Consider the following 21,588-nt stretch of genomic DNA (forward strand, 5'->3'; position numbering starts at 1 on the left):
TCACATAACCGGACTAAACCAAGCGAAATTTCGTTAATTCGAAATGCTTTCCGAGCATGTTCGTAAATCGTGACATAACATAAGCAAAAATACATGAAAATAAATTGTAATCTGAGATACCATTACTTAAAAAAATAAAATAACATATAGACATTAATTTAAGAAATTATCTTCTTACGGAAGAAATTATAATTGGTTAATTAATAAATACAAAAGACAAAAGAAAAAAAAGTTGATCTAGTGGTCAACCGCGTCATCATAGGCTTTTGAGCTGGTTAATGATCGGATCCATTTTTCCAAAGGTTAAGGGTTTTACCAAGCAGTGGTCAACTCCAGCTTCCATGAATGCCTTATTCTCGTCTTCATGCGACGTCACCCCCACGATCATTGACGTCACCTTCATGTCTCCTAGCTTCTTGATTAGCTGCATGAATAACCAAAATACCAAATAAAAGGAAAAAAAAATTAGTATCGATATCATACTACTAGTGAACGATCAAAACAGTCGACATTAAATAATTAGGGTTTTTAAAATTATAAACTTAGGGCGTTAATTAATTAGGATTATCATGAAAGAAACTTACGGGAACTCCATCGATGAGAGACATATCATTCATATCCATGATTATAAGGTTGTAATAATCACCATCACGGTGGAGTTTCACCGCCTCCTCGGCGTTTCTCGTCATGTAAGCAAATCCTCCAGCCATTTGAATGATTCCCATGTAATCTCCACAGCGATATGGATCCTCGTCAACGATCAACACCGTTAGTTTCTTCTTATATATCAACGACATGTTCTTCTTCATTATTTGATCTCCTCTTGATTCTTTTTTCTTTGTCATCGAATTTTCTATAGAAACACTTGGCACAACAAGAACCCACATTGTATATATATATTATCGAATCATGTCGAAGCATGATTTTTGGAAAAAGGAAAGTTACTAGGAATACGTACGTGTTGAAGTTTTTGTGAGAAAAGTAAAATAAAATTAAAGGAAGTTGTCGATTAAAATTTACACTTAGACAAAAAAAAAAAAGGAAACCAAGGTTTTAGAATAGTAGTATCCTTTTAGTACGTAGTATGTGTATAGCTTCTCATTTAAGTTAGGGTACGGTATTGGAGAAAAAAGCATCGACATGAGTTAGTGTTTGAAGACTTTTGCGCCGAAAAAAACACACAAAAAATGTGAGAGTCGCATATATTACTTTGCAGTTTGCAGTATTGTTATGGAGATGTGAATTGTGGTTTTTGCATTATGTCAATATAGAGAATTGAGAGAAGTATATATATTATTATATATTTTGGTAGCATGGTAGAAGTATATATATGAAACTCAAAGTATAATTGATTACTAGATCGTCTCAAATTTCATGACGTTTTTTACAACTTTTTCAAAATGATGCTACATATAAGCAATTAAAAAAAAAAAAAAAAACAATATTTTTATTCTTGAAACACAACTACTTGAGCTACACCCTTTTTAATCTTTAATTTTCTTTCTTTTCTTTTATTTTTTAATTGTCTTACAGAAATAAAGAAATCAAAGAATAGGCAGATTGTAAAAAACCAAGACAAAAACAGAGCAAGTGGAGACAAATGCTTAAAAGAAACAGAGCCACGTACAACAAATGCATCTTAGCTAAAAGGACATAAAGAAACAGAGACAAAACACTAATCTCTTGTTTATCTAATCAAATCGTGATCTCAAAAAAAGCGATGGTATATAGGATATATTCGAACTCTAATCAAAACCTAAGGTATGAGGAAAGTTCGAAAACTCAACTTTTTTTTTTTTGGAGCTCTCAAGCATTTCCGAAACAAACCAATGCACCTGAAAAGCCAAGTAAACATTGGTTTGTCTATATATTAAAAATTTTGAACATTCGATAGACAAAGTAGATGCTTCAAAACAACTCAAATGTGTCGAATATAATCCACTTTAGACACTTACATTCAAAGCTTTTAAATTCATTCTTCTATTGTTTAAAATAAATTTCTGACGCATATGTTCTGACTTCGATCAAACCTAAGGAGTAGTTCCAAGACCCATAGTTTCTTGATAGTAGAAAATATGTGTAATAGAATGTCTAGACTTAATTGATCAGCCGCCTGTATAGATAGCTGCTTCCCATATTTTTTTTCGAGTATATGGAAATCATGATAGCTATGAATTTCGAAACGTATAAATGTTTAAACCTTGATTTTGTAAAACCTGTCCATTACAAAGTAGCAAATTCCACAACTATAGATAGTGCAACATCAGTATATGTACTTATGAATGTATACCACACAATGCTTAATCATCAAATTTAGCTAAGATGATATAAGCCGTTGATAATAGAATTTACTCTTATTTCCACAACCTTATCAAATCCAAAGAAAGATATGCTGTTTCTTCTTTATGACCTATATATAGTATTGGAGGAAATCATTTGAAAGTATGCAGATAACAAAAAGAAATATATCTTAATTTTGTTTCTATTTCTAGCTAGTATATGTTATTGGAACTATAATAATACGAAATGTAAATTACTTTTTGAAAAAAAATATATAGAGATAAGTATTTATGAATAGTGAAAATATTTCTCATTATATTTAAAAGTATCTGTAAAAAAAGATATCCTTGTTTTCTAAATAACATATATACGGAACATAAATATAGTCAGATTTGCGATATATCATTTTTAAGAAAATTAAGACCAAACAACATATGTATTTCAGTTAACACTAGAACTAGTCATATAATTCAACTGAAATCAGTGGCAATACACACATTATTAGTAGTTATTTAAAATTTAAAGTGGATCTTGAGAATATGTACGAGTTTTTATTTAAAGTTGATATGTACTGTAGATGTTTTTTTGATAAATAGTTGATATGGATATTGCATGTGCTGTATGTATACATATGATATGATACCGTAATATGAGTATATTAATTCATTCAGTAAACCTTTTTTATATAAGCGAAACGAAACGAGTTACATGATTCATCTCGGACGATAGAAGAAATATCAAACATAGATATGAATAACCCTAATTAAATTTCAAACGAAACACATGCAGATATATGTCATATACACGTGTATGTGTAGACGTTTATTTTGTCAGGATAGAAAACATAGATACATAATGAGACGATCTACGTCAACCATTAAGCATCCAAGAGGTGGTTAATGAGAGGGAGGAGATTTTCCTTGGATAAGGGTTTTGCCAAGCAATGGTTAAGTCCAGCTTCCATAAAAGCCGCACGCTTCTCTTCATTATCAGCTAGAGTCGTCACCCCAATGATCATTGACGTCACTTTCATTTCTCTTAGCTTCTTAGTTGCCTAATTAATTAAAACCAATAGAGAACACAAAAAGAAAAAGAAAAACTATATATCAAAGAGGAGATTGAGTAGTGTAGTGATGATTCGAGCCACTTAAATTGTCTGTTAATTCGTAAGCAAGCTAAAATCATTATATTGTACCGAAGCACCATCCGTCTCGGGCATTTCCTTATCCATTAGGATAAGGTCGAAGGATGCATTGCCGTCGCGGTGGAGAATCACTGCCTCCTCACCATTTTCTGCCGTCTGAGAAACTCCTCCTATCAGATTGATGATCCTCGCGTGGAGTCTACGGTTTATTGCATCATCATCGACGATCAGCACGTTTAGGATCTTCTTCGTCTTTGTTGGCTTGATTTGCTCGATATCTCTCACCTCCGACATTTTTTTTTGTTTTTGAAAATTTTCACAAAAAAAAAAGAACCAAATTAAACAGTATAGAACTATAATGCATGCATGTTTATGTGTGCGCTTATGCTTTCGTGTCTGTACATATAGCTAGGTGTTTAAGTATATATATATATATATATTTTATATTACATAGATATTACATATGAAGAATGAAAAAGTGGCTTACGATTGTGGATTCTAAAGAAGACAGTGAATTGTGTCTTAAGAACGTAGACAATGATCGATTTTTTATAGTCGAGACAAAAGGTGAAAAGAAAACATATCCTTAAACGTGACAAAGAAAAGCATCTTTTTACATGAATTTTGCTGAAATATATATCCTACATTATTCTAACTGAGTTGTTTAACTAACTAATTATATGAGAACAATTATATGAACAAAATTTAAAGAATGTGTAAGAAATGCAAGTGAAAACGAAAAAAATACATCTTTAAGTAATTCTAGATCATACTAAGATTCTATATTCTTTTTATTAACTTCGTCCATATTGTTTAGCGTAAAGAAAGTATGTTATTTTAGACAAAAGAAATGTAATCAAGTTCAGATACTTTCATCCTTCTGTTTGTTGGGTTAAAGGTTTCGTTGAACGGTAAATATCAATAAGATCACTACAAAATCCATGCGCGAACATATATATATATAAAGAGAAATATTCCCATAGAGTACTTTATAAAAAGCATAGAGGATAATGCTTAAGCAAATTAAGCATACAAGTTGTAAACCCAGCAAAATCTACTACTTAATGTCAGTTTGCAGTTTCGTGTTCCTTATGGCTTCTTATGGAAAAAGTGGCTAGTAAACATATGTAAAAAAAGAAAAGAAACAAAAACATCATACTTTACTTAAGATTTTTAAAAATTTATGCATTGCGTATTTGTTATTGTTTATTGTTTTATGGTGGCGCGTTTATTAAATTGACGGAGGCTCTTTGGTTACCTTAATTTGACATTGATAATTTGATTACATTGGTTATCTTTAGTGAATTCTGCATGCTTTATTAAATTATTTTAATGAAATTATCTTAAGTGTTGAAGAAACTATAAAGAGCTTCTCCAAACATTCGTTTCTTCATTTATATTGAAGAAACGATGGAAGGCTTAAAATTTCTACTCTATTGGCTGCATTATGGCAAGACTCTGGTTACATCACGGGGATGTTGTAGTGTAGATGGACAAAAATAAGATTTGAGTTTCCAAACACTCGTTGGATCCAGCTTCCAAACACTCGTTGGATCCAGCTTCCAAACACACACCCACGATCATTCATTGGCCATTGCAGTCACACCTTTGGCTGGAAGCTCTATGATCGCCTTAATTATGCATTTACTAAACAAATGGGTTAATTTATTTGAATTTAAAATCTCTCTATTGTCCAAGTTAACCAAAGAAAGAAAAGAAAAAGAAAAAAACACAACCGTGAAACTGTTTTAATAGCCCATTGGGCCCAATACGAATGAGGCCCTAAACTTTTAATATGAAGTACACCAATGGTCCATTCATGTTTTAAATAGTAGTATATTATACTTTATTTATAAAAATAAAATAAAATTGGATTCTACATTGTATGTATATGGGTTTGATAGGGTCGATCAATAAATGTCAATAGTGGTGAAAGAAAGCATATAAAACTTATACATTAAATTTGTTAGTAAGTTTTAAATACAAGGGAGGGGTACATAAAGATTTCACCCACTCCACCAACTAGAACTCAATTCCATTATTCACATTTCAATGTCTGCGGAATAATGCCTCAACAAACTTCTTCTGTGTACTCTTTCTTCTTCCCTCCTTAGGCATATTAAATGATTCATTACCACATCGACAGTAATGTATAGCGACAAGAATTTTTTCGGAAAGTACGCAGACACATATCACTGTAACAACATGCAACAGTGTACATAGATATTTCGTGTAGAGTTTACAATTACTTCCGGCAAAGAGATAAATAAGACTTAAGTTGTGTCTCCCCACCCCCATGTTGAGAAAAATAGACAAATCAAGATGATTATGCAAATTTTACTATTCTTTTTTTACTCCAGGATAAAGAGGAAACAAAAGAGTCGGTTGCCTTTGAACTGAAGAGGACTAAGTCATGTGCTGCCCACTCTTAATTTTCCTCGACATAGTCACTCAGTGAGTCTCAATCTTTTCAATTTAAATCAGCTACTCTGTGAATCTAAAAGCTTCAGTTTTTGCACGTGAGTTAGCCATACCATCATAATATCAATAATTATTTTAGTACTGATTTATTTTTTAAAAGATCTTTTTTTTATCAAATCCTTTTTTTCTTTTTGTTCCGACCGAATTAGATCGATCGATACTTATACAAGTCTAACGCTTGTAGTTCATGTATATAGAGCTGAATCAGTATATAATCATCTAGGAAAGAAAAACATATATCAATCACTCAAAATATTACATGATAATTGGGACACACACCAAAAAGCACTAAAACTAAGCTAACGGAGAGAGTACAACAAGCAAAGGCATCCCCGACCACATCCCCGACAAATAAAACTCTCTTAATTGAACTAATTATTGCCATCAAACTTACTAACCGACACAGCAACAACAATGCAAACTACAAAAGAAAGGACGACCTTGACATTTGCTTGAAAGAAATCACACTTAAACTAGATTCTTGAAGAATCCAAGAGCATGGCGGTGCTAAGGTTCATAGGGTGCATATACTTGGCGGAGCCGGTCAGGATTTGATTAACGATGATCCTATTGGCTTTCTCTGTCGGGTGAAACGCATCCCAAAACGCATATAAGTCTCTGTTAGGACACAAATTCGAGACTGGCGTGCATAGTCCTATGCCATTGTATGGTCCTTGTCCACAACATGCCACCTTCGATGTCACAAACCCTACAAATACACACACACACACGAGATTATCAAATTATAGTTTTTTAATACGTCGAATCCAGACATATATCTTATACGAATATTTTCGATTGAGATAGATTACGGAAAACAAAAGGTACCCTATATATTAAAGACCAGACAAGTCCTTTTGTTAAACATTTCCTGTTGAATGATACTGCTTACGTATAGAAATCGACACATACGTATTAATAACTTATCTAAATAATTTTTATTTTATTTCAAAAAGTGTGAAAAATCAATGTCATGTATAACATGGTTCTAGAAAGTGGTCGTGCTCATTTATAAGTTTTCGTACCCATACAGTGATACGACAAAACATATATACTACATATATATATATCATTACTCCAAAAAGATGGTCCTTTTATGCTTTATCGAATCTTATTAGTCCAATCTTTGATTGACGGGCTAATAATTTTTCTCTAATTTGAAATTCATAACTAAACCCTTCAAGACATTTTCGAAAGTATATATTATTAAACATTTCTAACGATATAATTTATTAGCAAAAGAGATGGGTTATAGTTACCGAATTGTTCCGGATTAGATAGATAATCCATGTTCATTTGATAGGAATTGGCAGCCACAAAAACGTCTTGACCAATTTCAGCATTGACTGATGCGATCAAATCAACTAATCGAGGATTGAACAAAGCGGCTGCTGTTTGGAGAGCGCCATAGCACTCGCCATTTCGGCTATGCTGAGCCAGTTCCGCGGGTGCACATCCCATCGCACCAGTTCCAGTTACTAAAACTCGTCTTGCCCCCAGTTCGTAGAGTCTCTTTTGCCATGAAAACAAAAGAGGAAGAAATATTATAGTCATGCACTATGAAAGGAAGACTAAATAGATCATCATTAATTATTATTACATTCTAAACTACTAATGTAAAGGAAAAAGTCATTAAAACTACTAATTATTATTACATTCTAGACTAAATAGACCATCATGGTTTATGTACGTTATGTTCCCTCTTTCCAAGAGAATCATGGCATTAACTACATAGTGATATAGAAATAAATTATTTGGGGTCACTCACTTATTAAATGCAATGTCCTATAGTGAGAGAACAATATAGTAAGCTACTAAATGATAGTAATGCAAGAATAGAGATTCGATGAGTTTAGCTAATTTCGTGTAAGTCCCCATTTATATCTGCATGACTCTCAATTAAATCGGCATACACGTGAAAATATATAGAATGTAGAATATAAATTTTTCTTACTCTAAGAATCTTTGCGTATTCGGAAATGAGATACACAACGTAGTCCGGTAACGCGAATTGGCGAGAACGAGCGGAAAACGGGATTAGATAATAATTGTTGACGAAATCATTACCACCCAGTGTGATTAGGACAAGAGCCTGGTTAACTAGCTGTTGTGTAGCTTCTGGTCCGATCAATGCACTCACTCGTTGCTGGTACTGTTCGAAGTATTCGAACTGTTTAAAGATCCTAATTATGTTTATCTGCCAAACAAAACACATAAAATCAGCAATGAGCTTTTTTTTTTAAATTACGACGGGAGAAAACGGTAGCGTTTAAACTCAAAAACGGATAGTCAAAAGTATTATTAGAGTATTTAAAGACAATCACGTGTTTATTGGGTTTTCCTGGTGTCACTCATAAAAGACGGATATACCCTCAGTCTTTTAAAATTCGTATTCTCAGGTACATAGTGCCCTCGACACGAGAGATAATATAAGAGGGTAAAAATGTCTTTTAAGAATTATATCCCAACACCTAAAATGCGTTATTCAATGAAATATTTTAAAAAAAAACTATCGAAGTTTGCTTACGAATTGAATTCCAGTGTCGTTGAGGATTCCAATTCCGGCGGAGGCGAAATTAGCGCCGACGAGAAGATTTTCTCCGGTGAGTTGCGGGCTAAGGTACGGTAATGTCGACGGCATGCCAATAGCCTCACCTAGTTGTAGAGAGATACGTATCAAAAACAGTCATTAAAGATTATTGATTTGGAGAAACATTATCGTATATTAATTAATTATTAATATAACCATGCTTGAAACAAATATATGTATGCTTACTGATAATATCGGGAATGTTAAGACCGTTAGAGAAACGTCCGGTGGGTCTACGGGTCGGGTAGTCGATACCATACGGGTAATTGTCAGCGCGGGCAGTGGTAACGAGGTAATCATTGTTTCCGTTGTCGACCAGAGAGTCACCAAAGACGAAGAAAGCCCTCGATTTGACTTGTGGTGCAAGGAAAGTAACAATGAAGAATAGTGAAATTATAAACCCTAGTGAAGAAAATTTGATATCCATAGTTATGGAGAGAGAGACTAGGACTAGCGGACGAATGAGAAGAAATTATTTTTAAAGTTGACGTATGATATGAGAGCATATGGAGGCAGGGTGTGTTATATATACACTGACAAGGGTTAGTTGTGTATAAATGTATATGTCTCGTTTTTATTTTTATTTTTGTTGGTGTGAGTTTTTAATTTCTTTAAGAAGAGTGACATTAATAGAGGCTGCCAACTAATACACAATGAAAATTGGTCTTGTTTGTTGTTTGGATGTAATAAATGTTAGGAATTGTACTATTGCTTCTTCTCCTAAAATGGAATTATCTTGTGTGTATAATGTGTTTTGATTGGATGTTAATCATACTGATATCAATGGTGTCAGTTTTGAAGTGATTAGGTATGTAGTAGATCGATCCAATGATATTCAGCTAATCGATTTGGGGAAAATATGTTAGAAACTGCTGTTACAATCACTTAGATTCGTTTTTTTTTTTTTTTTTTTTTTTTTTTTTTACCGTTCGTCGACACATCTGTGTAGTGTTGTGCTTACCCAATATCACAAATCGAGATGCAGTGACTTGACGGTCTCCAATATAATTAGACTCCAACGAAACTATATTACTTGTATATAACCAACCATATATATATGTCAAACTACTTGGTTACGTACGTGAAACATCTATATTAATTAGACTTCACTTATCTATTGGATGAGGAAAAAAACTAAATTAGACTTCACTTATGTATTGGCTTATGTCAAACTCGATATTCCATCTAATTAAAAGTTCAATTATGAAAGTTAATTTGTTTTTTTGTATATAATTTAGGTAAACGTTTACAACAACCTGATGTGTGGTTAATTACATGCCTCCCCTAAACGCTATCGTTTTTAAAGTGTACAACCTAGCCACGAATTTTGGAAGCTGGAAGATTACATAAATAAAGCATTCAGAAATTAAAACACAAACAAAGTGTCATAACAATTAGAGACTAGCGTCATTAATGTCAATGGAATGGGTCGTGTTCGATACCATGCTACTTTATAAAAGTATTCATTTTCTAGTGTTATTCGAAGATGTTGTGTGTTATTCTATAGTACTATTATTTCTTGAAATGCGGGTTATTGCTTTCTAGTATTAAAAATTACAAAACATTTGATGTCTACATTTAATTTGGTAAAGAACAAAGCTTACATTACATTATATGCACTAGTACTTTTAGTTAAATAATCCATATAACTATACCTTACGTTTATTAATGGCAGGAACATTAAAATAATTGTGTTAAGAAAACACCATGCATATATATAATGGCAAAATTAAGTATAAATTCATCAGATCAAGGATCAAGATTAGACTTTTCTTATGTCTTGTTTTCTCTGTGTAGTTTTCTATCAAAAAAAAAAAAATATATATATATATATATTTATTGAATAGAGAGAGAGAGAGAGATAGAAGTGAAATTAAGAGATCTACCAACTTGACCAGCTCATTTCATAAATTAACATGATGAAGCTACCCTAACCCACTGCATCATGATTGATGAGTTTTTGAAGAAGAATACATATAAAGATACAGTAAAATATCTCATCTCCAAGTCACTCATAGGCCTCATACCAACCTTTTCCAGCTATTTAATTCTTAGCTACCCCAAAGGTGAAAAATATCAATTTCTTCATTTCGAAGAAAGATAAAAATTAAATGATGTCCATCAGTAACGAAAAATGGACCAACTCAGAAATTTCAAATGTTGTTTTTGTAAAGAGAAGTCTTAAAAAACAAAAAGAAAAAAAAAATCAAGGATTGATATGGGCCCAAAGAACTGTGGGGGTTGGTTTGGTCAACTACGGTTCAGATCTGATCGAATTTGGGTCTGATTTAAATCGTGGACCAGGCTTTACAACAATTCGAGTCGAGATACGTAAACGACAACGTTTTCATCCCGTAGGTAACTGCACAAAACGTCACGTTTCAAAGGTCCTTGCCTTCCCAACTAACGTCACCAAAAAAACAACGTCGTTATGGCGCTGTGTTGTAAGGCTTTGTAGCTTGACTGTCCAGTAAAAACACCAAGCTTTTGTCTACAAACTCTCTTGGAGATCTGAGTGTTAAAGAGACAGCTAGAAACAAAACAAAGGCTTTCGATGTGTGAATATGATGACTAGACCAAAATCAAAGCAAGACCCTGTTTCCAAATTCATAAGGTGTGTGTGTGTTCACATTAACATTTTTGTTTTCATTCTATATCTGAACTTAGCTGCAGCTACTTATCACTTGTTCATATTACTGTTGTCAGAGAGACTTAAATTTGAAAATACTGAGGATATGTGATATTTTTGCATGCATATATTAGGAGATTCATTATATTAAGAGCACTAATTCTCACATGCCATGACATGTTAGTATGAAAAACAAACAGAGCCAGTTGAGGAAGCAGCCAAACTTGCGGTGGGCTACACAAATCAATGTCCGGAATTATCACATATCTTCCTCTGAAGAATCAGTCAAACATTCTCGAAACTAAAAACCAAAACCATATAATCAATATACGGACGATATGAACAATCTTCACACACACACATACACAAACATCTATTAGTTACCGTGTAAACTGATTTTAAAGCTACACAAATCCAGATACCAAGATTAATAATGCAATCGCAACAGCTGAATAACTTATATATAACCTGTAATAACTGATCTCAAGCTACACAAATCCGAGTGAATAGTGTGCATAACAGCTGAAAAAGTCAGATCCTATTTTATCCTCTCGACTGTACCCATTTGATCACTCAGAATGCACATGGAGGCTATGTTGTCCGGAGAATAGTCTGAGTTTCAGCTAAGAATACCCTGTTACTCCTAAAGACTGTGAAAAGGAAAGCATAATGGGCGCAGGGACAAAACAGAAGGGGTCCATGTGGTTGGAGACTCGATCTGGATTTTATCATTAAAGCTTTGTAGAGAGACTAAATAGCATTTTGCCTTCTAGAGAAGAAAGTTTCTTAATCAGGTTAATGAAATCAAGAAAACTAGAAAACTAGAGAATTTGAAATATTATATACTTCTACAATGACTGTCTTAAAAAAGCAGCTTAATGAATGTATTTACTGACTTTGTTTTGTATCCATCCTGGGTCAAACTGTTCCTTTAAAGATTCCTCTCTCCTCTTATCCCTTTCATTTAGAATGGAAAAAAGAAGAAGCCACTTTATTCATACCTGTTTTTATATATACATACACATGCAGACCAACTACTCTGTCCTTCACCATATAAATACATCTCATATACCTACTTTCTTCCTATCCTTCTTTCTCACTGTTTCTTTCTGTTCTATCTAACAATATATAAACATCGTCGAATTCTCACCTTATTCCTCTTTCAAAATGAATATTGCAATCGAACGCAACCCTTCAAGCAGAAAGTTATCTGATCTTGGAGTCATGTCATGGCCTAAGTAAGTATCAAACATGCACAGGCTCTGCTCCTATCACTACTAACCACAACGATTTTCCCTTTTTCCATTCCTTATAATATTGGTAATAACATGATGGATTTCTCTGACAAATAGATGGTCTTGTCAGCCCGGGAAATATGCATTGGTATTTGAAGAAAGAGAGACATGCTATTTAGTGAAGGGAAAGGTGAAGGTGTATCCAAAAGGGTCATCTGAGTTTGTAGAGTTTGGTGCAGGAGATCTTGTGACCATCCCCAAGGGACTTAGCTGCACTTGGGATGTATCACTTTTCATCGACAAACACTACAAGTTCGATCCTCCTACTTCTCCATAATTTTTCCTAATTACAATCTAGTTTTGGGTTAGTCTTTATCACCATGAAGCCTAAAAGACTCTATATCCAGACAATAAATTATAGAAGAGAAACCAAAAAGATAATGCTTAGATGACATATAAACCCCTACCTAGATTATGTTTTCAGATGTAACTTCTTTGTTGTCACAGAGCAAACAATTAGCACATGCCAATATTCCTGTCACTTTGAAACTTCTATTTATCCACACAACAGTAAATCAAATTACATGTAAAGCTCTCTACCTAGTTCAAATAGACTAGGGTAGGGGTTGCTGATCATTGGAGTAGATGTACTCATAAGTTTGAGTTAACAAAAGATGTAACTCACTTTAGACTACGATCTCCATAATATAGTGAAGGTTAGTGAAGCATATATTGTGGGTTAACTATTTACTGTATATTATTTTCTCAGCCTCGATATGTATTCCTGTTTCGTTCTAAAGAAACTTGCTAACTTAAGGATTCCCAATAAATTGATATTGTTCTTTATTCTTAAAAAGGTCTTTATCAAAGATACTTATCATGAGGCCATTGGTTACTATCACTAAGAAAAAACAAATAAACGTGAAAGCATATATTCTAGCAGTATTGCTCCCTGACTAGATAAAGTAGAAGATTATGTAATCTTAAATCTCACATACTAATGAATAGTATCAGTACTCAGTAGCATCTGGTGCGCCATCACCAATTACTGGTGCTGATTATATTAAAATGGAAGATACTAATTCGGCTATACAAAACAGAACTATTACACATATGGAAACACAAATCTCTGACAGGTATATATTCTCAACTTACAAAGAATATGCATAGTTATCACAAGTAAGGGGGTGTTTTCTAACTTCTACGTTCCAAGATAATTGAAAGCTAACCTTTAGGATTTCAGGACGATTGAATTTCTTTGATGACCAATCAAGAGAGAAACTCTTGTCCTTTAACAACCCACGTGAAAACAGTACTTCTCCGAGCTATAAGGACTTAGATAAACCCCTCGTCAAAATAACAATTTGGTCCATGAACCCAAAAAAGGGAAGGCAGCAATAAGCATCCTCAAGAGCAATGGCTTCTCCTTAACTCTCCACCGGCGACTAGCATTTCTTTCAAACTGTTGCTTTGGACGAACATTCTCGTTTGACGGATAGTCATTTCTAATCTCCCTTAGCGTGTCTAGATCATCCCATCCTCCATAGACAGTACCCATGCTGTTAGAATCAGCATCTCCTACCATCCATGACTTGTATCCTCCCTTATCCACACCCCCCCTCATGTTTTCTCCTTGCTTACCTTTCCTTGTTCTTGCACTACCTACACTCCCAGATCTTGAAAAGGTATCTCTTCTGCTTCTTTTCATAGGTCTAATGCTTGGGCTGCTCCAGACCTTACTAACCACAAGAGACAACACAGACTGTACTAAAGGAACTGCTAATGCCATTAAACCCGCGTTTGAATCTGTTCCAAGAAGCAATGACATGCCAATGGGTGCAAGCATCCAACTCAAAGTCCTAAATAACTGCAATTACAACAACAACAAAAACCTCCTAAATTGGCTAAACAGAGCTAACAACAAAACAAAACCTTTATGAATTCAAAGTGAGCAACTTCACTGATTAAATTCGATTAGTGAAAAATTTCCCAAAAGGAAGAAGAAGCAAATACCTCAAAAACCATAGTCCAGTCATCTTCTTCTTCATCCATCCAATCATCATCGACCCACCACGGCTTCTTCTTCTTACGGTTCCCAAACTCGAATCGAGCAAACCCTTCGTCGCGGAATAGCTCCTCCTCCCAGCTAGGTCTGCGAGAAGCGCGGCAATCAAAGGAGCCCCGGCTCAAGATACTTGGGCAGAGATCAAAATCGCAGTTCATAGAACAGAATCTGCCTCTGACAACGCAAGAAGAAAGCTGAAGATACAGCAGATTCGCCATATACAATCGATGATTATTACCGTTTACATTAATAAACTCAATTCAGAAGAACCAAACTGAGAACGAAAAAAAAAAAAAATCAAATCTTGCCCCTCCACGCCACAAACTCTGTTCCTTCGCTTTTAATCTCCTTGGTCCTAAAAGAAGTAAGTAAAGAACAGTGATAGAGATTGAAACGAAAACGGCAAACTAAACCGAACCTCAACTATCGAATCAATGGTTATCACTTAACCGAAATCAAAGCCTAAACCAAACCGGAACTTAAATTTCTTGGTTTACTTTCTTGATGAACATGACTGATTCCATTTTTCAGATACAATATCGATCTCAACGATCAAAAGTCTCTCAAATCGTATGATAATCTTAAATTACGTGGTCGGAGCACACGTAAGAATTTACTCGCAGTGTGTTATTCTCTCACCTCTTTTAATTCGTGGATAACGTCTAAAGGAAAATTACACTTGACATATATTATTATATATATTGTGCTGATTTATTTATATATCTTTGGTCAATAAGAAAGTCCACTCCAGTTTACTCGCTCGATCTCCACCAAAAGTGTGTGTTTCTCAATTAGTACGTGGCATTGACGAATAATCCACTTGTAATCTCCGTATTTTTAGGGGGAAATAAGTGTTTATGAGTGGCATTGAAGCCGTTATTTTTCCAATCTCTATAAATGTAAGTCTGTACTTTGTACATATGCATTCACCATTAACTTCGAAAATAATAGTATAAGATTGTAGGAAAACGGTCATATATATAAAGTTTATATAGTCATATATACAGATCAATTCACGTTATATTGGAAGTTAATGAAACTTAACACTACAAACTTAATCGTTTCTTAATTAACTAGTTCGTTAGCTTTGACTTAGATCGATCCACCTCGGCACCTCGTAAACAAGATCCATATAGTTAGGAAAAAATAAAGTGTTTAGAAGCTTTAAGAAGCAAGTTCAACATGTGAAGGCGGCAAAGAATGGGTATTGTACCCGACCCACTATTTCCATATTCTCTATAAAAAGGACCTCAAGTACGAGAGAACACACCAAAAAAGCAAGAGAAAAACAGAAAACAATACAAAGATGAAAACATTCCGGATGATGATGATCTCTCTTATGCTCGTTGCGATAACAACAACATCCGGTGTGGTTGGTGAGGGGACCGACGTGGTTTATGATGGCGAAGGAGATCCGGTTAAGCCCAACGTGCCATATTACATCAGCTTCATGACGTCTGACTACAACATGTGGATATGCCGAATGAAATGGGGATCTAGTGATCCCAACTCATGCCCACAACAACCGTTAATGGTCACCAATCCAAACATGTCAGCACCCACACAAGTTATGTTTGTATTGCTATCCAAGTCAGATGTCGTACGTGAATCAGCCAAACTTAAGATCAAGTTCGTGAATCCCCGTCACTGCGGTGAATCCGGGTTTTGGAGAGTTGTCCAGAGAGGCTCTTTAGAAGGTGAAGTAGTCCTCAACGGATCTAAGTCTAAGTCAAACAATGACAGTACGTTCGCCATCCATAAAACTAACGAATACTACAAGTTCACTTTCGGTGACGACGACACCGGTGACTATCAAACCAGTATCAGTTTGACCAACGAATATCCTGTATATAGGTTGCTATCGAAGAGGTTGTCTGGCGAGATGGAGATTTATTTTTACAAGAACATGAGTACTATAAGTTAAGGCAAATTTTCGCTGGCCTTTTTGATGTAATGTTCTCTTTTCAAAATTATTATAAAACTTGTTGTAAGAACATGAATACGCAATAATAAATTATATAATAACACAAGAAAGAACAAAACTTGGAGTCATATGATCTTAACAGAATGAAGAGATCATAAGTTGGTTTCTTTTGTTGCGTATTCATGTTGTTACTCTACTTTAAGTTGCTTTTTCTTCCCAATATATTACTAAATGCCATTTGCATAAAGGTTAATCGACTCTTGCAAATTAAAATTTGTTATAATTTATCATATGGGCTACAAGCCTACAACTACGTGATGAATTAAGGAACCAAAATCATTTAGAACAAAAAACACAAGAAAAGAACAAAACTCGGAGTTATCCTAACGTAATTATTAAGAGATCATAACTCATAACCGGTGTTGTGAGTTACATTGAGACACGCTTTTGTGTGTGTGTGTGTGTGTGTTTGTGTGTGTCAACAGAGGAAGCAGATTGACTTGGTTCTACGGCTATCATCAGACCTAACGTGCTCAATATATAGCAGAAACTAGCCGGTTAGTATACATAAACAAGTGAAACAAAATTTCATCCTGACAGATCCAAATCCACTCAAATCCAAGAACAAGAGTATATATGATGAATCATCAATAATTTATTTATCTTTGGTCAATCAGAAAGTCCACTCAAAATTACTCCCTCGATCACCGCCATGAAACGTGTTTAAATTCTTTCTCAATTAGCAAGTGGCATTGAAAAAAGAAAAAAAAAACACTTGTAATCTCCATATTTTTAGGGGAAAAGAAGTGTTTATGATTGGTATCGAAGCCATTATTATCTAAGTCTTTATAAATGTAAGTTTGCACTTTGTACATGCATGCATTCACCATCTATTTTGTACATGCATGCATTCACCATCTATTTTGTACATGCATGCATTCACCATCTATATGTGAAAAGAGTCTTATATAGGAAGTGACGTGAGATAAAAGTTAAAAACATTGAATGATACATTATGTGGCCAATTCATTGTCAGTTGGTTGTATATTGTACATACGTCACATTATTTATGACATTTTTTAGTCGCCATCTCTTCGTGAGCTAATATCATCATCTCAAATGGTCATATAATATCACGTTATATTGGAAGTTAACAAATTATAACACTAATAAGCTCTTGTGGAGCGTGTTTAATAATTTCTTAACTGGTATGTAGCTTTGACTTAGATCCACCTCGTAAACAAGATCCAGATAGTAAGGAAAAAAGAAATGTTTTAGAAGCTTTAAGAAGCAAAGTTCAATATGTGAAGACTAAAAACAATGGGTGTTAATCTCTATAAAAGAAACTAATCAACGCAAGAACACGAAAGCAAGAGAAACAGAAAACAACACAAAGATGAAAACATTCCGGTTGATGCTCCTCTCTTTCTTGCTCGTTGCAATAACAAAAACATCTGGTGTTGCTGGTGAAGGGACCGACGTGGTTTACGATGGCGAAGGAGATCCGGTTAAGCCCAACGTGCCGTATTACATCAGCTTCATGACGTCGGACTACAACTTGTGGATATGCCGAATGAAACGGGGATCTAGTGATCCCAACTCATGCCCACAACAACCGTTAATGGTCACCAATCCAAACATGTCAGCACCCACACAAGTTATGTTTGTATTGCTATCCAAGTCAGATGTCGTACGTGAATCAGCCAAACTTAAGATCAAGTTCGTAGATCCCCCTCACTGCGGTGAATCCGGATTTTGGAGAGTAGTTCAGAGAACCGCTTTAGAAGGTGAAGTAGTCCTCAACGGATCTGAATCTACGTCAAACAATGACAGTACATTCGCCATCCATCAGACTAACGAATACTACAAGTTCACTTTCCGTGACGGTGACCGTGACTATCAAACCACTATCAGTTTGAGCAACGAATATCCTATATATAGGTTGCTATCGAAGAGGATGTCTGGCGAGATGGAGATTTATTTTTACAAGAACCTGACGACTATAAGTTAAGGCAACTCTTCCTTTTGATGTAATGTTTTCACTTCCAAAACAAAATAAAACTTGTTGTAAGAACATGAATACGCAATAGTATATGATATAATAACACAAGAAAGAACAGAACTCGGAGGTCATATCTTAACAGAATCAATAGATCATAAGTTGGTTCATTAATTTGTTGCGTATTCATGTTATTTCTCTAATTTAAGTAGTCACATAATTTGAAGAAGAAAACTCAAGAGGGAACAAAACTCGGAGTTATCCTAATACAGAATAAAGAGATCACAATTTGTGTTGTGAGTAACAACATTGTGACACGCTTTTTTTGTTTGTTTGTGTGGTGTGTGTGTGTGTGTCAGCAGAGGAAGCAGATTGACTTTGTTCTCGTCGTGTCACGGTTTTCTAGACCTTTGAGGAACCATCTGATTGCGAGGTGCTCTGAAGCATATGTCATGAACGAAACTAGAACCATGGCTACGGCTATCATCAGACCTAACCTGCTCAATATGTAACAGATACCAGCCAGTTAGTATATATAAACAAGTGAAACAAATTTTCCTCCTGCCAGGTCCCAATTCACTCAAATCCAAGAACCAAGAGTATGATGAATCAACAACAATTTATGAGAATGAGCTACACATTCCCAGGTGAGGAACATAAGCAAATGAATTAAGATTTCCTTATCAGCGGATGATGTTAAAGTTATGGGTTGGTTCTTGAAGCTAAAGATACAGCCAATGTGAAGAAAGTTACCTCAAAAATAAAGCGGTGACCCCTAAAATGTAGGGCAAAGAAATGGCAGCAACAGCCAGAAATGCCATCCCTAATCCATAATAGCATGTAGTAAAGTCAAAAGACGCATCTCCCCGCTGATGACCTGTTGATTTGTCAAACAAGTTAGTGATAACAAAAAAAATATACTGAGAAAGACATTTGTGTCTCTGGGGAGGTATAGTCCCACATAATGAGTAGACTTGGCGAAAGAGAGAGAGAGTAAATTATGGTATTTATACATTCTTTTTGCAGAGAATGCCACTGATATTGATATTATGATTTCAACATGTCCATACCTTTTCCCGAATCATCCAATGACGACTCTGTTTGTGATGAAAAAGATCCTGTTTGAACTGCGATATTCTTGCCATATTGATACACTAGAAGTAGAAAGCTACCATAGAAAAGGAAGAAGATTGTAAATGTCCACTCATATATCAGAATCAAGCCAGTCCATGGCATGATCTGCCTTGGCACAAACATGAAGGAAACGCCAATGGATGTCAAAGCAGCCACAAAACAGACTGCAACTGAAACTGCCCGTAAGTATTGAGGAACCTTAGAATGTGAACCAGTGTGCAGCTGTAGTGATAAAGATTGAACATTAGAAAAGCAAAAAGGCAGGCAAGTAAACAATTATGGGCTAAAAATGATCTAGAAAATGAAAACTAACTTGATAACTGGGATTCATGGTAGACAATGTTGACACACCACTATAACCAACTGTTCCGTTAGATCTAACTTTGTAATAAAGATGTCTAATCTGAATGCACAATGAGCTCCTGCACACTGAACCCAAGAAGTCACGTCCCTGCAGTATAAAAATGTAACTGAGATCCAAAAGAGATGAATTTAGCTGAGATGACAGAAATCGTTGGGAAGAACAAGAAGTCTAACCTGTATTGAACGATAAAGGCAGAATGAAAGCCCAAAAAGTGGTAACAAGAAAAGGAACTTGACCATGAATTCATCATTTGGGGTTTTTCCACCTCCAGTCCCAGGAAGAGTCTCCTCAAGCCTTACCCTAATGCTCTGCAGTTGTCCAGATGAAACATAACTTAGAATATCACTCCAAGGAACTCAATTTTCAAGATATAATGAGAATAAATATACAATCACGAACAGGAATACCTACATGCCACGCTTCAACAGGTTTCACGAGCCATGCTGTCCACCAATCCCAAGGCTTAAGAGGGCCGAGAGTGTAGTGAATAATGTGAAGCTTGCTGTCATCGACCATCCACTACATAAATAATGAGAATCTTAAGCTTCTAAATAACCAAAACTAGGCCACACACATTCCAGCTCACATCCCTTAGCTTGGGAAGAGAAAAGTAAAAGTAACATCAACAGACATGTAATCAAAATAAAGATTAGCTTAAATACAAATTTCAAATTGAATATACCTTGTTAGCAAGCATATAAAGACCAACATCAGCATTGTATAACGTAGATAGCCTTTCCATTTTAGGAACTGGTCTTGTTTTCATGGCTTCAGGGGATAAACTAGGATCAAAAACACGAGCATTCGGAAAGTCTGGATAATAGGAATTCAAGAACCCTTGATCTCCACCAGTATAAGACGACAAAGTCTTGACTTTCATCATCATATCATTGAACAAAGCTTCAGAGGGCTCAACAACCATAACCCCAGAGTTCAGCCTCTCAGAGTGCTTCAAATTAGCACAAAACTTGGAGCACTTAAACATATCATCAATGTTCTTTACCACAATAGTATCAGCATCTAGATACACAACTGTAACAAAACAAAAACAGTGACAGATAAACATAAACACAAGGAAAAAAAAGCTCTAAGATTGCAGGACACAAATCACTTACCTTTCTTGTAATCAGTCATGTTAAATATTTTCAGCTTAGTGTAAACACCCCAGAATCTCTTGGGATGAACTTGGTTTGGATTTGCCAATAAACTAATCTTCTCTATCTTCCATCCATCAGCCTACATATAATCAAAAATCTAGCCTTTAATAACTCAAACATAGAAAGCCTTCTCTTTTTTAAAGATCTTTAAAGCTTCTAGGAATAGAAAGGTTATATAACCCAAACCTTGAGTAGCTTCTTAGAGTAGTCTGAAACACCATCAGAGACCAAAACGACCATGTCCTTGTTGGATCCAGTGTCTCGGATCGATTTGCCCAATACCCTAACACCCAATAAGAACTCATCTCCATACAAAAGTGTGACGTAAGCTTCCTTAGTTGATGCGGATCCAAACGAAGCCTTGAATTGGATTGAAAGAAGCGTGATTGAGAAGAGGAGAACCCAGAAACTCGAGTTGAGTCTCATCATGGATTCGGGATCACGTGACAGTAGTAGTCCAGACTCCAGAGCCTTGAGAGTTGAGAAGAAGAAGCAAGTCAATGCATTTGCTTCGGACTCTCGTTGCAATAAAATTTGAACCGGTTCGACCGGCAGTGAAATTTCATTTGGTCCATTGGTTTCAAAC

General features: G+C 35.1%; 6 protein-coding genes and 2 pseudogenes across 9 annotated transcripts; 3 read left to right on the plus strand and 5 right to left on the minus strand.

Moving 5' to 3' along the window:
- Window positions 1–103: 103 nt before the first annotated feature.
- Window positions 104–857, minus strand: LOC104703303 (two-component response regulator ARR22-like). Its single transcript, XM_010419314.3, has 2 exons — window positions 585–857; window positions 104–424 (listed from the first exon to the last, which is right to left on the minus strand). Exons 1-2 carry the CDS (start codon window positions 843–845, stop codon window positions 257–259), a joined length of 429 nt encoding a protein of 142 aa, XP_010417616.2. The 5' UTR covers window positions 846–857; the 3' UTR covers window positions 104–256.
- A 2,085-nt stretch (window positions 858–2,942) lies between these two features.
- LOC104699653 (two-component response regulator ARR22-like) lies at window positions 2,943–3,951 on the minus strand. Its single transcript, XM_010415027.3, has 2 exons — window positions 3,476–3,951; window positions 2,943–3,334 (listed from the first exon to the last, which is right to left on the minus strand). The coding sequence occupies exons 1-2, from the start codon at window positions 3,716–3,718 to the stop codon at window positions 3,158–3,160; spliced, it is 420 nt and encodes a 139-aa protein (XP_010413329.1). The 5' UTR covers window positions 3,719–3,951; the 3' UTR covers window positions 2,943–3,157.
- A 2,174-nt stretch (window positions 3,952–6,125) lies between these two features.
- Window positions 6,126–9,091, minus strand: LOC104699797 (GDSL esterase/lipase LTL1). The gene is made up of 5 exons (XM_010415218.3): window positions 8,682–9,091; window positions 8,433–8,560; window positions 7,860–8,102; window positions 7,165–7,417; window positions 6,126–6,614 (listed from the first exon to the last, which is right to left on the minus strand). The coding sequence occupies exons 1-5, from the start codon at window positions 8,920–8,922 to the stop codon at window positions 6,379–6,381; spliced, it is 1,101 nt and encodes a 366-aa protein (XP_010413520.1). The 5' UTR covers window positions 8,923–9,091; the 3' UTR covers window positions 6,126–6,378.
- A 3,052-nt stretch (window positions 9,092–12,143) lies between these two features.
- LOC109132567 (uncharacterized) lies at window positions 12,144–13,215 on the plus strand. Its single transcript, XM_019244267.2, has 2 exons — window positions 12,144–12,362; window positions 12,477–13,215. Exons 1-2 carry the CDS (start codon window positions 12,292–12,294, stop codon window positions 12,694–12,696), a joined length of 291 nt encoding a protein of 96 aa, XP_019099812.1. The 5' UTR covers window positions 12,144–12,291; the 3' UTR covers window positions 12,697–13,215.
- Window positions 13,216–13,387: 172 nt separating this feature from the next.
- On the minus strand, window positions 13,388–15,042 carry LOC104699886 (uncharacterized). Its single transcript, XM_010415315.3, has 2 exons — window positions 14,373–15,042; window positions 13,388–14,226 (listed from the first exon to the last, which is right to left on the minus strand). Exons 1-2 carry the CDS (start codon window positions 14,640–14,642, stop codon window positions 13,711–13,713), a joined length of 786 nt encoding a protein of 261 aa, XP_010413617.1. The 5' UTR covers window positions 14,643–15,042; the 3' UTR covers window positions 13,388–13,710.
- Window positions 15,043–15,641: 599 nt separating this feature from the next.
- On the plus strand, window positions 15,642–16,466 carry LOC104699969 (kunitz trypsin inhibitor 6 pseudogene; annotated as a pseudogene). Its single transcript, XR_015595126.1, has one exon. The product of XR_015595126.1 is annotated as a kunitz trypsin inhibitor 6 pseudogene (transcript).
- Window positions 16,467–17,666: 1,200 nt separating this feature from the next.
- On the plus strand, window positions 17,667–18,462 carry LOC104700047 (kunitz trypsin inhibitor 6 pseudogene; annotated as a pseudogene). The gene has a single exon (XR_015559977.1). The product of XR_015559977.1 is annotated as a kunitz trypsin inhibitor 6 pseudogene (transcript).
- A 19-nt stretch (window positions 18,463–18,481) lies between these two features.
- LOC104700138 (inositol phosphorylceramide glucuronosyltransferase 1) lies at window positions 18,482–21,526 on the minus strand. Of its 2 annotated transcripts, XM_010415636.3 has the most exons (9): window positions 21,189–21,526; window positions 20,961–21,081; window positions 20,528–20,877; window positions 20,257–20,364; window positions 20,019–20,153; window positions 19,795–19,932; window positions 19,418–19,703; window positions 19,101–19,224; window positions 18,482–18,844 (listed from the first exon to the last, which is right to left on the minus strand). In XM_010415636.3, exons 1-9 carry the CDS (start codon window positions 21,429–21,431, stop codon window positions 18,703–18,705), a joined length of 1,647 nt encoding a protein of 548 aa, XP_010413938.2. In that variant the 5' UTR covers window positions 21,432–21,526; the 3' UTR covers window positions 18,482–18,702. The 2 variants fall into 2 exon arrangements, with proteins under 2 accessions (XP_010413938.2, XP_087310759.1); XM_087454633.1 differs by lacking the exons at window positions 20,961–21,081; window positions 21,189–21,526 and having other exon boundaries at window positions 20,257–20,440; window positions 20,528–20,661.
- Between the last annotated feature and the right edge of the window lie 62 nt (window positions 21,527–21,588).

This window comes from Camelina sativa, chromosome 1, assembly GCF_030686135.1.
Source record: "Camelina sativa cultivar CO46 ecotype springtype chromosome 1, ASM3068613v1".
Classification (NCBI taxonomy): domain Eukaryota; kingdom Viridiplantae; phylum Streptophyta; class Magnoliopsida; order Brassicales; family Brassicaceae; genus Camelina; species Camelina sativa.

Bases quoted from the DNA above. Each gene is read 5' to 3' on its own strand.
- LOC104700138 (XM_010415636.3), bottom strand. From the start codon at position 21,431: ATGATGAGACTCAACTCGAGTTTCTGGGTTCTCCTCTTCTCAATCACG. The intron at 20,154-20,256 runs GTAGGTATTCCT...GGACAACTGCAG, and splicing joins AACCTGTTGAAGCGTGGCAT to AGCATTAGGGTAAGGCTTGA. The intron at 19,704-19,794 runs GTTAGTTTTCAT...TTATCACTACAG, and splicing joins CCATGAATCCCAGTTATCAA to CTGCACACTGGTTCACATTC.
- LOC104699797 (XM_010415218.3), bottom strand. From the start codon at position 8,922: ATGGATATCAAATTTTCTTCACTAGGGTTTATAATTTCACTATTCTTC. The intron at 8,103-8,432 runs GTAAGCAAACTT...TTTGTTTGGCAG, and splicing joins ACGACACTGGAATTCAATTC to ATAAACATAATTAGGATCTT. The intron at 7,418-7,859 runs GTAAGAAAAATT...TCATGGCAAAAG, and splicing joins AATACGCAAAGATTCTTAGA to AGACTCTACGAACTGGGGGC.
- LOC104699886 (XM_010415315.3), bottom strand. From the start codon at position 14,642: ATGGCGAATCTGCTGTATCTTCAGCTTTCTTCTTGCGTTGTCAGAGGC. The intron at 14,227-14,372 runs GTATTTGCTTCT...TTGTAATTGCAG, and splicing joins ACTGGACTATGGTTTTTGAG to TTATTTAGGACTTTGAGTTG.
- LOC104703303 (XM_010419314.3), bottom strand. From the start codon at position 845: ATGACAAAGAAAAAAGAATCAAGAGGAGATCAAATAATGAAGAAGAAC. The intron at 425-584 runs GTAAGTTTCTTT...TTATTCATGCAG, and splicing joins CTCTCATCGATGGAGTTCCC to CTAATCAAGAAGCTAGGAGA.
- LOC109132567 (XM_019244267.2), top strand. From the start codon at position 12,292: ATGAATATTGCAATCGAACGCAACCCTTCAAGCAGAAAGTTATCTGAT. The intron at 12,363-12,476 runs GTAAGTATCAAA...TCTGACAAATAG, and splicing joins GGAGTCATGTCATGGCCTAA to ATGGTCTTGTCAGCCCGGGA.
- LOC104699653 (XM_010415027.3), bottom strand. From the start codon at position 3,718: ATGTCGGAGGTGAGAGATATCGAGCAAATCAAGCCAACAAAGACGAAG. The intron at 3,335-3,475 runs GTACAATATAAT...TTAATTAATTAG, and splicing joins CCGAGACGGATGGTGCTTCG to GCAACTAAGAAGCTAAGAGA.